The sequence below is a fragment of the Ciconia boyciana genome, chromosome 9 (assembly GCF_034638445.1).
Source record: "Ciconia boyciana chromosome 9, ASM3463844v1, whole genome shotgun sequence".
In the NCBI taxonomy this organism is placed as follows: domain Eukaryota; kingdom Metazoa; phylum Chordata; class Aves; order Ciconiiformes; family Ciconiidae; genus Ciconia; species Ciconia boyciana.
In genome coordinates, this window is record NC_132942.1 from 3082410 (window position 1) to 3102000 (window position 19591).

Here is a 19591-nt window from a genome sequence, read left to right on the forward strand (position 1 = left end):
TCCTGGGCACCTGATGTAAATGTGCAGGTTATTAACATTTTTGCTCAGTTTCCCTTTCCTGTGCACTAAGGGCATGTAGTGCCTAGGAACCAGCAACAATGCTAACACCTGAAACAGTATGTAAACATATGGAGTAAATAATGGAGAAGTATTTAGATAGAAATGGGAAAAGAGAGAAGACTGGATAACTGAAAAAAGGTCTGCCTGCTCTAGCCCGTCCCCCAATTTTAGTTCAAAAGAGCAACATAAAGAGATGGTATTCTAATCCTGTGCTTGTTTACCATATGCTGGATTTTCTTGAGTTTGTGTTTTTGGTTTTTTTAAGGTAGCAACACAAAATCTGGCACCTCACACCATATTCTGTTTCCCATTACATGAGCATAATGCAGATGGAAACTGCAGTGGGTCGTATGCACGACCCACTGAGAGCAAAATTTCAACTTAATGAGCTTAAACTGAATTTAGGAAAACATTCTTGCAGCTTCTAATCAACTACCAGAATGAGGTTTTTTGGGTTAAAAGATCATTTTTAGTCAAAAAGGGTAATATTTGAACACCAGTTAGGCATCCCAGGAACAAAACGGATCTGCAGGCACTTCCATTTAAATTCAGAAGAAAATCGGTCTTCATATATCACAGTGGAAGATGGCTGCCAGCTGCAGTCAGGGAAGCATCTCCCCTCTGTACCACAGCAATTAAAAGATCATGTAATTATAGTTGATCTAGCGCCCATGGAAGTCAAAGGAAAGCCATTCATCGACTGTAATGGGCTTTGGAGCAGCTTCAAAATTTCTCCAGCATATGTAGTCCTGACACTTTGGAAACCAACAGCCTCCCAGTTTAACTACACTCATCCACAGCTAAAAAAGGAAGAAAGTGTTTTCACATCTCTTTCTTTCATCTAATATAAACACAACCCAGCACAACTGACCATCAACTGTCTATTAAATGGACTATTTGTTGAAGGAAATAAGTATGGCAAGTTAGTATTTACCCATGGACCTCTTGACAACAATCAAGGCTTTGTTTCCTTTTAAAGAAAAGCATCTGCTTTCAATCTAAAGGACTCAAACCTTTTGTCCAAGAAAAAGAAAATTTCTGAAGAGTGTAAGCCAAGATTGCCCCTCCTTTCACCAAAAGCTCTTTTTTAATTATGCTGGTTCATCCATGAGCATGGGATAATAAAAGCAGGCACAGAGCAAGTTTGCTGCAGCTCTCACCTTTGTGGTGGTTTCTATTAGATATTTTTAAGTTTCAAAGTTTTTCAGCTTTAACAGAAAGCCAAATCTTCCACCAAGGGAAGGCAACAAGCATAACCCCCCACCCTCAAACATTTTCCAATCATCTAATTTCCTCAGGTAAAAACCATTATCCATTTTAGGGGAAAAAGGCCTGAATATTAAAATCAGATCATACCATATCACAAAATTTATAATAAATCCTTTCATGTGCATAACAAACATTTCAACCCTCCTGTTATTTTTTTTCTAGCACTGAGTGGTATCTGCTCTGCACACATTTTAATACCGAACAGGTTTCTGAAGGAGGCTTTTGTTGAATTATTTTATAGGCTCTATTGAGGACTAACTCCAAAGAGGAAGATACTTCATCATCACTGAAAATCCCTAAGTAGCTCCACAAATCCACAGGCTTTTGTGACCAAGATGTATTTACCATGTTTGTTAGCATTTTCCTCTTGACTCCTCAGGAGTCTGTGGTTCTTCAGACATACTTGATTATTCACAGATTGCATTGCTGGGCATAAGCCCAATTTATCTATAGACCTTAACTCCCCAACTACCATCCCCTTCTCTCCACTCCATCCATGGATCTAAAAAGCCTTCTGACAGAGAAGTTCATTATATTAAATTCATTTCTGAAAACGGTATGTTTTCACCCCTCCAAATGGAAGTCAAGTTTTACTCATCCTGTGAAGGCAATGAGAAACCAGCCTAACTGAGCCTGGAAATTTGGTGGCTAGATGCATTGATCTCAAAATCCAGTTATTGCTCTGAAGTAACATTTGCTAAGCACCCACATGATCTATAAACTCAGTCCTGCTTTCAAAAATTGCTATATTTAAGTTCTGGTAGGTGCTGGTTACTTTCACTGGGAAGTAAACTTGAGACCCAAATCATATCTGAAACAGGACTAGGGGTACTTCCACAAAATTTTATTCTTTAAGTCCATTGTCACAAGGCTGGATTCGGTCTCCATGTCTATGATGAACTGCACCACAAACTCTACAGCTAGAGCGTGACTGAAATGTCTCCACATCCAGGATGCCAAGATGCTCTTCTGCATCTCAAAGCAACCTTGAACCATCCAAGAGCCCACCTCAGTCTGAAATCAAGGGAAGTCCAATAAAACTGGATTTCTTCATGAAGAGTGGCAGACGTTTGACCAAACACACATGTATGCTGGAAACCTGAACTAAACACCTTTAGCAACAGCCATATATTTAATTTATTCAAGACTCTGCTGCCTCAGCCTCACAGCAAAAAAAAAAAAGAACAACCCAGAAAAACAACCACAAAAACCCCAAAAGGAGATTATTTGCCCAGATGAAAAGTTACCCTTGGACCTGACCTTTTTTATTTATGCACTAAAACAGTGGTGGTTACCACCTCTTCCCAATACACAGGATGCCTGAAGCAATTAAAGAAGCTGTGGAACAAAACAGGGGAATGCATTAATCTGTTGAACAGGAGTGCCACCCGCTTCACATTATACTGAGACAGATGAGGCAAGCAACTGCCTGATCCAGAAAACATCTGCTAAACAAAATCAAAATTAATGATAACCAGAATAAGCTCTTTGATGGCCAATTCTCACCCAGCTGCCAGGAACCATCAAAGACCCACTCACAGCAGCAGCCAATTAGTTACTAATGCAAAAGACTTCATGGGAGCAGGATCTGAGCTCAGGGCACCAGCAAGACTCACAGCACTCAGCAAGACACTGCTGCACCTTTAGGTGGATTTGCAGTACGCTGATGCATATGGAAAACCTTGTCTGGACCTTTTTCTCCCTGAAATGCTCCAGGGTCAGAGTTTAGATACTCTGCCAGCACCTAACAAACCTTGACTTGCATCCCCAATACCATCATGCAGTTCTGTGCTGAAAGAGCAACTTTTCATTGAAAAAAAAAGATCTACAATTTGCAACACTAAGAAGTGCCAAACAAGCATTAGGAGGCGGTCTCTTTGAAATCCCACAGCAGTACACTCTTTCAAGTGTGTAAACTCATGTTTGTTTTAAAAAGTTACTGCAAGAATACTCAACACCAACACGCACATTGAAAGAAAACTGTATTTTTCTCCTACCTTTTCTTCTTGTAACTTCAAACCCTCTGGAGTCCTATAAGGAAAGAGAGAATTTTTTTGTGGGTTTTTTTTTTAAATACAAGAATTGTTCAAAGGCAGCATGAACAGAAACCCCTAAAAACATTACTCATTGTCCCAGAGAAACATCTATGAAGCTCTACACAATAACTGAGGAGTAGTTACAAGCATACATTTCAGTTTGTCCACAGATATTTAATGGATCAATATATCACCTAAAATTACTCATCATTCTGTAATAAGTTACATGGTAGAGCACAATATCTTTCTTAAAATGGATTTTTTTTTTCTTCTATTGATGTTAAAAGGGAGCAGCTAAGAGGGTTATTATTCTATACCAAGGATTTAGGGTTGAGGAGGGAGGAGCCATTACAGATATTTTTAGCAGAGACTTGTTCAAATACCTGAATAATTTCAAAGCAACCGGTCTACTCATGCTTAGAACTGAGGGCTCATCTCAATCTTTGCACACCTACATTATTTGCCCTGTTTCTTGCAAAGCATCACTACCATCTCTAATAAAGAAACTTTTAAAAAGACAACATCGCATAAAGTCTCAAAGGGTATTGCATCCCCAGACAACACTACCTACTTATACTAACGGTGAGACTCCACAGGAATAAATAGTTAATTCCAAGCAGTAAGATTATTTATGGAATAATTACAAATACTTAAAATTTCCATCATTCGAGTTACTTCTTGCAACCAGTATTAAAAATAGTGGAATCACAGAGGACTCTCAAAGACCATCTTGCCTGGAGTCATGTTGACCTGGACAGTGCCCGCTGATGGATGACGCAGGATTAACCCCACCGAGTGCCAGCTTAAACCTGGAAGACCCCAAAGTGCCATCAGGCCCCAGACCATCTCCACCATGGTACCCCCACAGCACAGCCACAGGGAAGAGGAGCAAGCTCTCCAGACCCCTGCCAAAAGCTCCTAAGGCAGGTTTTTATCCTTGTGGATGTGCCTTGTTTAACCTCATTTCATTCCCTTAGTGCTCACTGTTCAGATGTTTATCAGAGAATGAAATAAAAACATTTGTTTCTCTCCTCCTTTTGACAGGGAAATAACACATGGCCTGCCCAGACATCTGAGCTTTCTGGCCCACCTGGTGCTTATGATTATTTTATTTGTACTTTTCCACTTTTTTTAAAAAACAAAGGACCTCCCTGCAGACCACATTTAGACAAAGGGAAGTATAGTGCTACACATCTAATGAAATATATCCACCGTCCCCTTCTGCGGTACGGAGCACCCTGCCACAGGGTAATTGAAATTACGGAAAGCTGCCACTGGAGCACACGATAAAAAACACAGAGCTTTTCAAAGTGAAAGAAGATAAAAATAAACAAAAGAAAAAAACAGCTTATAGAAGTAACAACAGTACCTGCTCAGCTAACTCCTGAAGCCCTCACCTCCCTCACCTAGACGGCACATCAGGTAATTCCAAACAAGGTGTTTTATTCAGGGATTTAATATTACACACACTACACGCTACAGCAGTGTAGCTACTCATTTACTGCCCACAAACGCTCCTCGGCCTCCTGTCCCGCTCCCAGGACCCCAGCAAGGCCCAGCTCCGGCAGGGCCCGCCATGACCGAGGCCTTCCTCCAGCCCAGGGGACCGCACCACATCACACGTTTCCTGGCCCAGCTCTGCTCAAACGTAGCGACAATTTACACTTTGTCCATTGTCACCAGTTGTGTAGGCAGGAGATGCTGCTTCTCTCTCCTACAAGTGACCAGCAAGCTGTTTTTTTTCTCAAAAACAAAGCTTTCACCAAAACCAAGAAGGATCAGAACAGCAGAAACGGTCTCCTTGGCACCCTTCAAGTCAACCGAGGGGGATAAACAAAAAATGGGTATTTGCTTATAAAAATACTAAGTCATTATTCCCCGTAGGATGCTACCTCAGTGATCTTGAGAAATATGTAAAATGGCATTCAGGATTAGTACAGACTTCAAAGCATTTATCCTCTTCAGGCAGCAAAGCTCTGAGCTGCGTAGACAGTTACACTCCAGGGACCTCTCAGAGCTTTTCAAAATATTAGTTTGAGAGGTGGGGCACAGGATAAAAAAAAATCAGACTACTGAATGCCTGCTATCATTAAGCCCGTGTACATGTAATATATGCAAAAGGGAAGAGTACTTTTAAAGTTCCCCTGGAGTCCCCCACTTTAACAAGCTGCTTGAATTCTCTGCAGTTCAAAAGCTTAGAAACACTAAAACTAATTACAACTATTACACTGATCAAAAGAAAAAAAGACAATCACACTCTATAAAAATTCAAGTGTCAGCTCACTTGTATTAAATACTCTTTTGGTATTTCCATGAAAAGAACTGCATAGACATCGCGAAAAACAAAGGATGGTCTTCAAAGTTTCTTTTCTTTTACTCTGTTCCCCTTATAATTATAAGCTCTAATGAATGTAAACTACCCAAAAACAGATGCAGGATTCAGACGAAAAGCTTGTTAGAAATGCAAAGGGAGAATGTCAGGTCAGGCTGCAAGTCGTCACTTCATTACCTGGGAGAATACCAGCACTTGGTATGTCCCCCAAAATGTCCCCTTCCGTGGAGAAAAGACCAACGGCATTGAAAACACTCAACATTTCCGAAAACAGAAAATGGGAAAAATACCTGGCAACCATGGCAGGGCTTAAAGAGCAGCCACAAAAAGGCATCAGCTCCAGGTAGACACACAACTGTGGTTTCTATCCCTCTAGTAGAGTCAAACTATGGCAAGGACTCGTTTTTCTTAGTTTGCCTCAGCCAAGTCATCTCTCTCTTCTGTAGCACAGAAAAGAAGAAACAATGCTAATTTTCCTCCTTGAGGGCACGTTGAACATAAGACCTTTCTATCAGTGATCTACTAAGAGACTATTACCACTAAGAGACATCACCAGCAAGTCTGGCCACAGGCACAGCACCGTGCTGCATGCTAGGACTTGGGCAATCTTCACAAAAAGGAGTAGTCACCCTTTCTTTGAAGTCTAAGATACTGCTCTCAAGTAAAAATCACACTGAGGTTTTAATCGTGTTACTAGTAGAGAACCAAACTATTTTGATAAAAATGACACTAAAGTTCTCGGATGCATTGCCCGAGGAGGAATACTTTTCTGCAGAAGCCATAAAGCAGATGGTTATAAATGAGACTTATTTCATGGGCACCATTTAATGACTGCAAATTCCTTTAACTAAAAATCTAATTTTATCAGAGCATAAATCATATGCTTTGAAGGGAAAAATTTGTTTCAGATTTTGCATTCCTTCTATAAAGCTTCTTCATTAATACCATTTTAAATAGCATTTCATTAATGCACTACAACAGTTTTATTTGTCAAGGTTTGCTTTTAGCACCTATTTTCCTCCTTTTTAATGTTAGTTAATTGAATGCAGAATAAAAGGCCCCTCTGTTCTGTATCAGAAGTGCCTAATCATTGTTATCTGGAAATCAATGTAGTGTGTTTGCTCCAGTATTACTTTTCACCAGACACGTAGCTACTAAAAAACCACCTCTCCAAAAGACTAACCAACCCAGTGTCAACACATGAGCACAGACCCGGCGTTATCAAGTACGATTACTAATCCTACCTGGATTAGGAGGGACAAAAATGAAAATAAAAATCAGAAATACAGTTCGCTACCCACTGTCACACAGCTTCACTCCCCTGTAGCTGCCGTGTGTTGCACATCAAACACCTGCATGAACCGTATGCAATTTAACAACTGTTTTGCACAAAGTCCTTTTCTGCTCTTACAAAAAGGGAATGTCAGTCTTTCAGAAGACAGCATCTAGATGTCCTGCCAAGACATAATAGCCTGTTTGTGTTATAGGCTCCTGATTAATGCTGAATCATGGGCCCACAGACGAGCAGAGCACTTCTGGAATGAAGAATCAGATTTCATTCAGAACAAACACGGGGGGACAGGGGACTTCATTGTGCAGCATTAAAATACAACTACACAGGGGGAATACACAATATAGTACAGTGCTTGATAGCCAATGTGCTGCAAACCAATTTACTGACAATCATTAGTGATGGATCCAAGCAGCAAAATCACTTTCAAGCTGCTTGGTATCAGTGTAAATAAAACCTTTAAACACCTCTCTATAAAAACATATCTAGATTTGTCCTGTGTACCCACAAAGAACATATTGTGCACTACACAACACAGCAATGCTCTCTTCTTCCTGTAAATCCCTGCTGCAGGGAGAGCAGGCTACGTGAGCTTCTGCTCTTCTGCTGCCGAAGCAGGAGGCCCCTCATCTCTTGACTCTGCTGGAAAAGGAGGGGGCATCACACTGTTTGCGGGGAGCACACAGCACCTTCCCAGCTCAGGCTCCGATTTCCACCAGAACACTTCACGGTCAAAGGTTTCCTTTCTCAAATATTGTATTTTACTTCAGTCTCCACTGAACTCAGGTTTTTTTGCACTCTCGGATAATGGCAGATTTGGCCTCAAGCCTCCTATGGTTGACCAAACCCAAGTTTGCTGGACAGCCCTATTCAGTGTCTTGGTGTACACCCTTCGGGGTGCTGCTTTTGAATGGCTTTAGCAAGTGAAGCCCAGGAAATGCAGAACCACCACCACTACACTAAGAATACTAATTTCTCTGTTAAGATCACTTCAGCTTAGCTTTATTACACCAATGCTAACCAGCAGTTGATCATTTTCCCTTGTTAGAGCTGCACTCAAGTAAATGGGGTGGGCAAGGAAGGACCATGTGCACGTTCCTCTTAGATTACAGGCAAGACCAACGCACCGCAGGGCTAATTTCTGATTTGGAAAATAATGATGTATAAAGCCCAAGAAATTGCTGTACCAAATTGCGGTGACTTGTTTGTCATGTAGAAATCTAATTCCCACACCTCAAGGGCAATCCCTATTAACAACATCCACATATTCTCTCCAGCCAAGGAATAAGCAGAACAGTCACGTGGATGCTTTAACTACACAAAATTATTATTGGAGCATGAGGAAGGGGAGGTCATTCAGAAACAAAGCTAATCCAGGACTGTCTGCAGGAAGCACAGTACGAAGCAGAGCTTCTCCAAAGCTTTAAAACACCCGTGGGACTGGGGACAAGACACGGACACACAAACAAGCTGCTCTTGAAGTTCTCCTCAACTCTAGGAAAGTGACATAGTCCAGGCTTTAGGCAGGTAATATTAACCATCTACAGCAGGTTAAAAAAGTGCCATTAGGTATCCAGAATTTATAACTGCTTGATGCATGTATAAAATCACATCAGTAGAAGCTGCTGTGCATGATTAAAAGCAATCTGTCAACCTGGATCCTACAACTGTGGACCAGACATTAAGATGTAGCATTTCATACACACCCTTAGCAGCCTTTTAAATAAAAATATGCCAACGCACAACTAAAATTGCCCACGGTTTGACAACAATCACAACCACACATGCTTTGTCATACACTCGGTTGGATGTATTTGTGCCGCACACTCCTGTCCACAAGGCACTTGGACAGCCCCAACGCCGCCCTGTGGGGCTGCAGACCAGGCACAAGAGATGGAGTGTGGGACAAGGCTCCCTGCCCCAAAATACTGCTCTGAAATGCATGCGGAGCCTAGCACTGTTACAAATTACAGTAGCTACAGCAGTAATTTATACTTGGTTTGCAAGGGATGTGCAATGCACACAGGCACTCTACCAACAGGGAGGGAAAAAGGACTGTTTCCTGATTTTTCTGTACCGGTTGTTTTTCCTTTTGTCCCTGCACATCCACGTGTGGCCACATGCAACTTCCTGCATTCTAATTTGAAGAGAAAAGTGAGCACGCTTTGCAAGGTTAGTAATTAAACAGTCACAATTAGGCTTGAAATCAGGAAAGACAGGGTCCTGTCTGCTATTTCTTCCTAGTTTTCCTTTGACTAAAGCCAGAGGATGAGTGCTTATAATCCAGACATGCGCAGAGGCACGTCACAAACAGGAATCACTGAGCGATAGCTCGATGTAGTATTTTAAGGTGCAAGTCTTCACAGTACAGTGTCTCTTTGTAGTTCTCTTTCCCAACTTCCTCCATTTGCAGACCAGTATTTACAGAGATTTGTATATGGCTGTGCATTTGCCATCCTCTTTGTCAGCAGCCCACAAGCCTGATGCTTAACATGTCCCACCAAGTTTGGTACCAAACAGGTACCAAATGCCCTCAAGGACAGCATTTCATAGGATAACCTTGCAGTGCTTCCAGTCTCCCGCCCTTTAATACTGATGTAGATTTAGTCAAAAGGGGTCCTTTTTTAACGACCATAAGCAAAGGTTAACATAGGGGACTTTGCCAAAAACAATTAATGTAGCAGATGGAAGAGATGCAGAAGAACAGGTAACACGTTTCAGATCCACAAGTTGTCTCTATTGCTGGACTGTAGCAACCCTCTTACCAGACACTTTGTGGAAGAGACTGCAGTGCTTGTGCAGGGGGATAAATCAAATTCAGCACATGCAGCCAGGCTCATGCTGGGTCTATCACTAAATTAGATGTTACCTCTGCACACACCAGCTCTCCAGGGACCTGCTCTCAGGCTCAGCCTAACTTCTGTACAATTTCTAAATATGCAGCCCTGACTCATTTAGCAAATTAATAAAGAAATGGCTGTTCCCATTAATAGATTATCATCCCACGGATTTTTTTTTCCCCTCTTTGGAGCATGCTCTTCCTTATCTCAAGTGAGGGGTCAAGAAAATTACACTGACATCCAGTACAGGGCTAGGTGAGGCACTCTGCATACGGATTGTAGCATTTGCAGTGGTTATGACGAATACGCAGCTTAGTTTGACAATCAGGATTTTCTGTTTACAACCATGAACGCAGTATATTTTCAAAAAAAGATGCTAATGAGGCAGAGAGCATCCACTTTATTTTTTTGAGCCAGGCATGATGAAGAAAAATCACGCACTGCTGTTTAGAGAAAGCTTGCTATCAGTACAGACACTGGCAATTTAGATTTGTCCTGTCTGGTATAAACATTGAGAGAAGCTCTGATGTCTCACATCACACAGTATCATCTGCTCACCCATACGGTAGCTAATTGAGATAATTACTGCATCTCTGATTTTACTCACTACTATTTCTGGACTTCAGATGAGAAACACCAGGTATAGCTCCATACATTTCCACATTGTCATAGGGAAGCTCATGGGATGCCTGGTTTAGAAACCTCCAATTTGCAGGTGTACCCTTCCCAATCAAAAACACTAAGAATTCCCCTGCTTGATGGTAGGAAGTACTTTAAGTAGAACTGTCTTCCTTTAAAAACTACCACTACAGGCTTTTTTTTTGAAGGGAGGATATGCTACATTTGGAAAAACATTAGTCAATATTTAGTCTTTTAAGGTTAAGTAGCTTCTGAACAGAATATCAGAAAACGTAACCCTCTGCCACATCATAGCCAAGTTAAAAATGCCTTAGATAGGTTCTTTTTCTTCTATTTGCAAGACATTTTACTCCGGTCTTATTCTCTGCTTCAGGAATATACCAGCATTTCCCCACCTAGGTATGATTTTTCACAGTTGCTCAACTGTGACATGAGAAAAACTTACGGAAATTTGATTCCTGGGGTCAGTTTGTGCCACAGCTCAGCACAGAGCTGGGCACCCTGAGCCCACCGTCCCTCTACTCCCCAAGAGACAGCATCCAAGCAGTAGCTACCTCCAGCGACGGCACCGAAGTTCAAGGTCATCAGTATCGAAGGCACCACTTAAACTGCAGGGAGGGCACCCCTGCAGCAGCTGGTGGTCCTGGTTGCTGCTAGCTGGAAGGTGATAGCCCCCAGCAGGTTGGGCAATGCAGGCCCACCAAGAGGTATCACACACTGCATCTTACTAGGAGTTTAAAACAAAATAAAGGAAACAGCATTTTGGTTCTGTAAGGGACCACATACACGAGGGTTTCATCTTTAAGTTGTGCTATAGATGTGTCCTAACAATCCCTGACACACTCAGCATTGAACCATAACCATCTATGGAAACTAAAATTCTTCAAATTTTATGCTGTTATTCAAGTATACAGCACCTGCCTTGTTCCAAGTAACCCAACATTCAAATTTTCTACTACTTTGAGCATAATAGCCCCTCATAAGATATAGCACTTATTAAACCCTCTGGGTACACGGGAGGAGGTAGGTGGGGTTTGGGGGTGCAGAGGAAGGACCCCAACATGTGTATCCAAATACTATGAAAACATTCCACGGCACCTTGAACTGCAGATACTCTGATAACCAGCACCCAGGGCAAAAGCTTCTCATCTCCACAGGGATAACATACTAGTTAAGATTTAGAACGGTCTACAAACAGCAATTACAGCTCCTTAGAGATACCACATAAATGCAGGTAACAAGGAGTGAATTATCAGTACATACCAAAGTGATACAAAAATAAATTTAAGTCTTCTCTCCCTTTACCTTCATTAATGTTTAAAACAGGAGCAGGCTGTAGCCCAGTATAGATTTTTACTTCAAATCTGATTCTTTCCTTACTTTCTCCAAACTGACTTACAAGCAGGAAGAGTGCACATATGGCACAGAATACATTACTAATAATAATTCTTAAAATACCAGGATATTAGATCTTCAACTGCATATAAAACCGGTACACTGTGCCTGTCTTATCCCAAGCTCATGCTCTGAAATTATGCCTCTATTTGAATTATAAGTAAAAGCTTTTATCAAAAGCCTTTGCAGTTTTATACCTTACTTCCCAAAGCACTCCTGGCAGATAAGGAAACACGACTTTGCTGGGGGAAGGAGCACAAAATCATCCCCATGACTCCCCTGCTACTTGGAATAACCAACTGTGGTCTTCAGCTGCAGCAGTAAGTGAAACAACATTTAAGAATCTGAAGATAATTAAGAATTTCAGCAATAATTGATACTCCTGGACAAGCACAGTTGAGGCTGTGAGGGGACTCCAGAGGGATGCTTTATCCTGTGCAGGATGGCACTGAAGGGCTGGTATGACCCAGCTCTTTGCAGTCATAGTGAAGGTTAAGGTGACATTTATTACTTGGAGATTTTAAGCAGTTCAGGTGCCATGCAAGTAATAACTAATGACCAAATCAAACGATGGATATCCTATACAGCAAATACCCTCCAAATGCCAGTAAGAAAGTTATGGTACCTTAAAGAAATGAGCATGTTTGCTACATTCATTAGCATGAAAATAAGCGTTGGTATAACTACACATGATACTTTGAGGTTGGCGATATAATTTAAGGCATAAGCCAGATCAGGTAACAAAGAATGGGTAAAAACTATCAAGGAACCGAAATATTGGCACAGCTGGTCTAGTTTACCCTTGAGTTGTGCTCTCAATCCAAATTAGATATACCACTGCACACCAACAGTGTCGTGCTCCTTATGGGGAACAGACAGCTAAGGTGCATCAGTGAGGGATGAACATCTTGCAGCACGGAGAGGGGAAAAGCAAGCGTGCCAGTGCTTGGATCTGCAAGAGCCACTGGCACCCGTGTGAGCACTCAGAGCATCACCTGTGAGCTCTGTGCTGGAGGAGCCTCCCAGGGACACAGCTCTTCTCCCCACAGGAGCGTGTGGTGCTGCACACATGTTTCTGGTGTCTCATGAGACTTCTTAAATAGGCAGACGGGTGGCAAAAATAGAGCATGGCATGAAAGCCAAGTAAGAACGATTAAGTATTTCTACAAAACCACAGAGCGGTTCTGGTTCCGTAGCCCGGAGCGCACTGCAGGACACCTGTCAGTCTGTACTGTAACCGTTCAGGAGCTATCAGTGACATCCAGATATTTCCTTTAACAATTCAGCACAAAACAACTATGCATGTACCACAACACAGGATTATTCTCCACTTTCACACTATCCAGCTGGGACAATATTGTTCAGGCTACCTTCCAGTGCCCTGGAAAACATAATAGAGAATTTAATTTCTGAGACACAGTGCTGTGCTGACTTGTGTTTGAGGAGCTCCCTGCAGCAGCTGGGAGACCCGCTCCTGGAAGAGCCGATGAAGACCTGCAGCATTGCTCTGCTGCACCATGGGTGGACAAGAGGAGATGAGAAACTTGCCCCAAGAACCATGGCAAAACCAGCTTGGCTTCAGCACGTACAGAAAAGCAGCCTCTCACACAGAAAGCAGGGAACAGAAGGAAAGCTAGCTATCAAATTTCAGTATTTAATAAGATGCTTTTGTAAAATACCCCAGCAGGTTGAAAAATCGGTCTGAGCTACTAGTGTGGATTACCTCGTAGCGACTGAGTGGAGTAGCACCACTGGCTTTCCAACAGAATCTCCTGGCCAAGTTCTCCAAATCAGAACTGCAGGGTTATTTCAGATCCAGGTTACGTTTCTTTTCTGCTATGCTCGTGCTGGAAACTCCCTTCAGCCACCACCAGGGGCAATGACTCCCAGGGCTACATTTTTGAGAATTCCTTTCTTGAAAGGAGAGGTGACCCCAGATCTGCACCACCTGGTACTTCATGGGCAACTCAAAACCCTTCTAAGCCAGCACAGAGTGGCCCATGAAATGTGGTCACCTCTACGCTGTCCACCTTTAACACGGAATCAGCCTTGCTGAAGGCAGAGGCAAAACCTGTCCAAAAACATCACCCCAGAGCAGGGGAGCTCTGTGGTTAGGTATTTTGGCATATACTCCACTCAGTAGGATTTAGCCCCATGATGGTTCAACCCTGGGAAGCTGCACCTCCTAGCTCCACAGAAATCCATGGGCAGCACCCAGAAGCTTCAAGAACTTTCCAGCACCCTCACAATGTAAACTTTCACAATGTAAAAGTGACAGCAATATTCTCCAAAAGTTAACATGGACCAGGCAAGTTGCAGCTTTTCAGTTAAATATGAACATTGTCCTTTTTTTAATTAGGTTTTCTATTTGAATTCATTCTCCACCCATGGAATTTCAGACTGCATGCACGTGTTTATTGACTATTCTAATCAGGACTAAAAATATTTCAGAAAACAAACCTCTTCTCAGGAATACCCCATAAATTTGAGTTGGAAGGCTGAGCATCAAGAAAACATACACCGCTGCTGTGTTAGAGAGTTAATTTCTCATGCAGAAGGACTGCATATTGCAGTCTATGGCCTCAAGACTTATTTTTCCTTTATAAATGCAAAGCACAACCGCAATAATTCTACCACAGACCATGAAGAAATCGATTTAGCAATCTGAACATAAATTAAGCAGTGTTTTTGATTCAGTAAACTTGTTCCTATGTAGATCAGAACAAGTATGAGTGAAGGTCAGTGACCCATACCCAAGTATTTACTTTCATGAAGTTCATAGAAATTTTAGATCAGAGCACACTTCAAATTATTTGACCTGTAAATTAACCCTTTAGACATTTTAAAAGCAATTTTAGTGAATTGCTAGGAACTTTTCTATTTGTGATTCAATGTTTTAAAGGCGTGTTAATGGAATTACATATTAATCAAACCACAGATTTGGTAACTAACAAACACTTCTCATGAGTAAGGAGCTCCAAATTGAACAAAGCCAAATATCACTAGAAAAAGCATTTCAGGTGATTTTCATTATTAAAAACATATTATGGCTAAACTATTTTCTGAAAGATAAGCTAAACACATTTTGAAAGAAAACAGCAGTTACCTCAATTTCACTGACAGATCTGAAAGCTACGTTCAGGGCTTCCAGATTCATCTTGGTGTTTGGTGCCACACCGTATAAACGCTATTTCTTGTGGAATAAGCTTTCTGTACAGTTACTTTTTTAAAAATCTGCGTTATAACTTACATCCCTTGAAGCTATTTTAACTGCATTCTTTGTACATTAAAAATTTTAATATTCACACCTGTTTAAATTCTGCACAAATCTGAACAAATACATTTCTAGCTTAGATCCCTTCACCTCAAGCAAGATCAAGTAATTGGTACAATAACTTAATGGTTTTTAGAGAAAGATCAAATGAATTTATGTCTTTCAAGTAGTATAATAGTTCTACAATTTATGTTAAAGTAAATCATTTGAGTAATGAATTTACTTCCTCAGAGTAACTTTTTCAAAAAATCAAAACTAATATGCATTAGTGAAGAATTAGAATTTTTAAAGGCAAAAGCATGCAAAATGTTTGATTATTTTTAATAAAAAGCAAAAGCGATCTGAGACAATACACGAATGTGTTTCACAGAGCGCCAGTGTACTACCTGAGTCCACACAGCAACAAAATAACAGTGGGGGTGCAGAGGGGAATTGTTTTTCTTCACTTTTACAGAACAGAGCATGGATACCTCAAGGAAAAAGTACACCCGAGACAAACTGCAGAATCTCCAGCTCCACTGAAATGATTTTCAAGTCCTGCTGAGCAGTGAAAAGCATCTTTTTAATTGGTGTAAACTGCTTTATTGAAATAATGCACACAACTGTGGGTACTTGTAGATGGGATGTGACTGGGAGAAATGGGATTCTCTAAGGAGAACAAAATCCTGAGGCTTAAATAGATCCAACCGCAGCACGAATGCATCAAGGGCTCATCATTAGCCTGGCACTGACTGTGTCTGCCAGTACGTAAATGTTCTAGGCAAAGGCAGTTAAAATACCAAAATGTCCTTTCCCTTGCCTCCACCACCATCTCCGACTTTCAGGCATTTGAGCAATCATTTAGCAAACCTATGATAATGAGGAAGTAATTAAATAACAAATTGTTTCGGCATTCATCATTTTCTTTTCATGAAAGTCACATTTCTAGATTTTTATGGCCTTATTCGCATGCATCAGACTCAGACATGCGAAAATCTGAGCCTACCCACATCTGTGCAGCAAGCTACACTGCCAGCTCTGGTCCAGAAAGCCACCGTCCCTGCTGGGACAGCCTGCACCAGACGCCTGTCAGAATGGGGACCTGCTTAATCCACATCACCGCAACGAAAGCCAACACTGTCACCTTCAGCACTGAAAACAGGTTCAGGTGCTTCTCCACTCCCACAAGCCCAGGGATTGAACGCTGAAGAGGGCATTACTGTCCTGCATTAATGCATCAGGAGTCCTACCTCCCCATCAAGCCAGGCCTTAGGGGTCTTCTCCAGCTGGATCAAGATCACCGTCCCTCGCTATGGCCACCGTGATCCCCTGCTCCCTTTCTGACGACTCTGTGCTTCACAGGGGTTTGACATCAGAAAGTCAGGAGGGAAATGCTCTGGGCAGTAACTGTGCTGGTTCTCTCAGAACCAGCTATGGCTCAGTTTTCCTTTTTTTAAGTAGCAAAAGGACTTTTTTCAGGTTTCACCTGAAGGTCCAGTGACCCAAATGAAGAGCCAGGACAAAGTTTGCTTATTAAATTTAGTTTCATTGGTCCCAACAGCCCCAGGACAGAGCGCACCATAAAGTCTTTGGGACAAAGATGGCATCTCTACAATGGCCAGATGCACAACTGCACTCCCAGAACGATGGCAATATACTCAAAAAGCATAAGAGCTTCTGCTTCACAGTTTGCACCCAATCACTCTTTCTTTGCTGACCTCCTCAGCAGGTGTTTAATACAAATATACATGGATAAGCCCTCACTTGTTTTCTGTTTTCACAGTATAGGAAGCCTGAACACAGCACAAAAATAGAAACGGGAGTTGTAGCTGCAGCAGCAGCTGATGTACAGTACCTCTTGATGCAACCTTCCTGCGTCCAAATACAGCCTTCCGCTCCTGTCCGCGTCCCTCCATCCCCTCGTGACCGACAGGAAAACCCCAAGCAATACGAGAGATAACCAAAAGCTTCTCGATTTCATCATTTCACGTCTGTTGAAAACAAGAGAACAGTCATAAAACAATCATCTCGCAACAAAACTCAGCTCAGATTCAATAAAGCGGCAGAAGCTTCAGCTGATGGCACCCGTTCGCACTCGGTCAGTACTGATGGAGCTTTGCAGACTCCCACAGCACATGCAGCAAAACACCGATTTTCCTGGTTTGCGCTCACCAGTGCATTGGCAATGAGTTCCCACAGTGTAGCAGTTCTGCAAAATATTGACCCCAAAACTATCCTCTACAGGACATGCTGTTCCCAGCCTGTTCCCATGCAGCACCTGCAGAACCGGAGCTCTGGGATTTCTAAATCTAACTACTGCGGCCGAGAGCAAGCCGCATCAAAACACAAGATTATGGTACTGCGGAAGCCAACGGGTGACTTTATCCCATCTCCAGAACCCTTAGGAGCACAGGGTCACTCAGCCACGGACTCACACTTGTACCCTCAGCAGATCTTCAGGAAAGCCCCAGACACCCCTGTTCACGTCTTTGACCACAGGAGGCTTCCAGCAATGTGACAGAAAATATCGTTATTCCCCTCAGATTCAGAGGATGACGCTGCCTCGAGCAGATAGAGCCACTGCCACCCCCTTAGGCTAAGATCAGGTCTGCAGGGCCAGCCAGTGAGCCGGGGTCTGACAGTTGACACCCAAAATGCAGGAACAGTCATTCTTCCCCTGATGAGGGCACCTGCCCAGCTGGTCACCAAACCCACTAAAACTTGCAAGACCTGAAGCAAACTCTGTGCTGAAGAGGGCTGACGCGTTTCTCCAACCACGATGTAGGTGTGCCCCTCCTGGGGCTGCGATTTCTCCACTCATTTGCCTCTGTCCCAAACAGAGCCATTTCCAACCCCTCCCAGACTCATCCTACTCAACAGCAGCACCATGCCCCACCACAGCCCCGCACCAGCCGCAGGACACTGGGAAGATGTGTGCAAGGATTTCCACCACAACAGCATCCAGTTTGAGCAGTGGTTCTTGCCTCCCGTGGTTTTTTGAATTAATCTGGAAGTAAAACCAATGCAGTTACTCAAAGTGTTGTCAGATGGAACTACCATGTGCTGCATACCTGCACAGCCCCACGCTATGTGTGGGGTGCCCTGGAAGCTCAGCCAGGGAAGCTCTGTACTTCACCTGAACTTTTTGGGGAACAGGACACCGGATTGCGTCATTACTTTTCACATTAAAAATACCAAAGGAGTCTTCAGGCCTGGTGCCATTTCCACAGTAGCTGAGGGAAGTTTTGACCTTTCACAGCAGCTGCAGAGGATGCTAACACGGACCCGTAACGAAGCCTAATGACCAGTTAATGAAGCAAGCGATGGGATTTCTATAGCATGCAAGTGACAGGCTGCTGCTTGGTTCGAGCAATATACATTAACAAGGCAAGTTACCTGCTAACAGCAAAATTAAGCCTAGCCGAATTAAGTCACCATGACGTACCTTGTCTTGACAGGACTCATTTTACAGTGTTTTCATGCCATGTATTTGCTGCAGGGTATATCCAAGCCTTGGTGCATCACTATTAATTGTGGAGCCATGACCATTTACGCCAGCGCTGACTCGGTCTCAGCTATTTCATCCGCCCAAAGACACGCCACCAACAGAACGAGCACAGCCCGCAGCCGCCACACACCACGCACCCGTGGGGTTCAGGCATTGCTTTTTCTCAGCACTAATGTAAACACCCCGAATTGAGAGCACTCAGGATGAAATCAAAATTTATTAGGCTCTCTAAATTGCAATTAGAAACCTCAGATGTAATGTTACTGGGGCTACAAGTAAACGTTTAATAAACCAAAGTCACTATATCAATAAGCGACAAGTACATTGTTACATTATGAATTGCTCTTGCACAGCAATACCGTTTCTCATGTTTTTTATAGAGGTATTTTGTATGCTCAGTTGATACCATCACAGCAAATACAACTATTTCACTTTGCAGTTCTAGAGACCTCTGACTCATAAGCTGCTTGAAATCACAATCCTAGAGCAAAACAGGGGACTAGCTAGTTTCATGTATATTTAGTAAATAACTAACTGCTGGAAAACATGCTGGTGTTTGAATTAGGATGCCTGTAACACTGATGAAACTGAAAGGGCAGCCTCCACCTGCTAGAAACTCCGGTTGTTTTATAAATGGAATTTGTAGAACATCTTTCTCCAGTCAGCTTAGAAATTACTTATTTTTATTGCCTACTGACTGACAGTACACTAATTGCTCTCACTCATAATAAGGAGGACACGCTAGCATACGTTATATATCTGAATAGCCTAAACCAAGCAACAAATATGCACCATAAATATCAAGTGAGGGTTAACACTGAAATCATACAGCATTTTCACGTCACTTGGCATCCTAAACCATACCTCGGCATCGCCTTACCCTGAGCTAAGTGGAAGGCTCCTTGCAGAATCTGGTCTGCAGTTGCATCAGGCAATACAGCTACCGGATTGCAGTTTAAAGTTCCCCA

General features: G+C 42.5%; 1 protein-coding gene across 3 annotated transcripts in view; it reads right to left on the bottom strand.

Annotated features, from left to right (window-relative positions):
• FSTL4 (follistatin like 4) overlaps window positions 1–17099 on the bottom strand; it is a 239052-nt gene extending 221953 nt beyond the window's left edge. For 2 of the 3 annotated variants that reach the window (XM_072872825.1, XM_072872823.1), the window contains exons 1-3: window positions 16966–17099; window positions 10630–10634; window positions 3327–3350 (exon numbers count right to left, since the gene is read on the bottom strand). In XM_072872825.1, coding sequence (XP_072728926.1) covers window positions 3327–3350; window positions 10630–10634; window positions 16966–17099 — 163 coding nt within the window. Of the gene's footprint in view, window positions 1–3326; window positions 3361–10629; window positions 10635–16965 lie in introns of all 3 variants that reach the window. The other variant, XM_072872822.1, reaches the window with a different exon arrangement.
• Between the last annotated feature and the right edge of the window lie 2492 nt (window positions 17100–19591).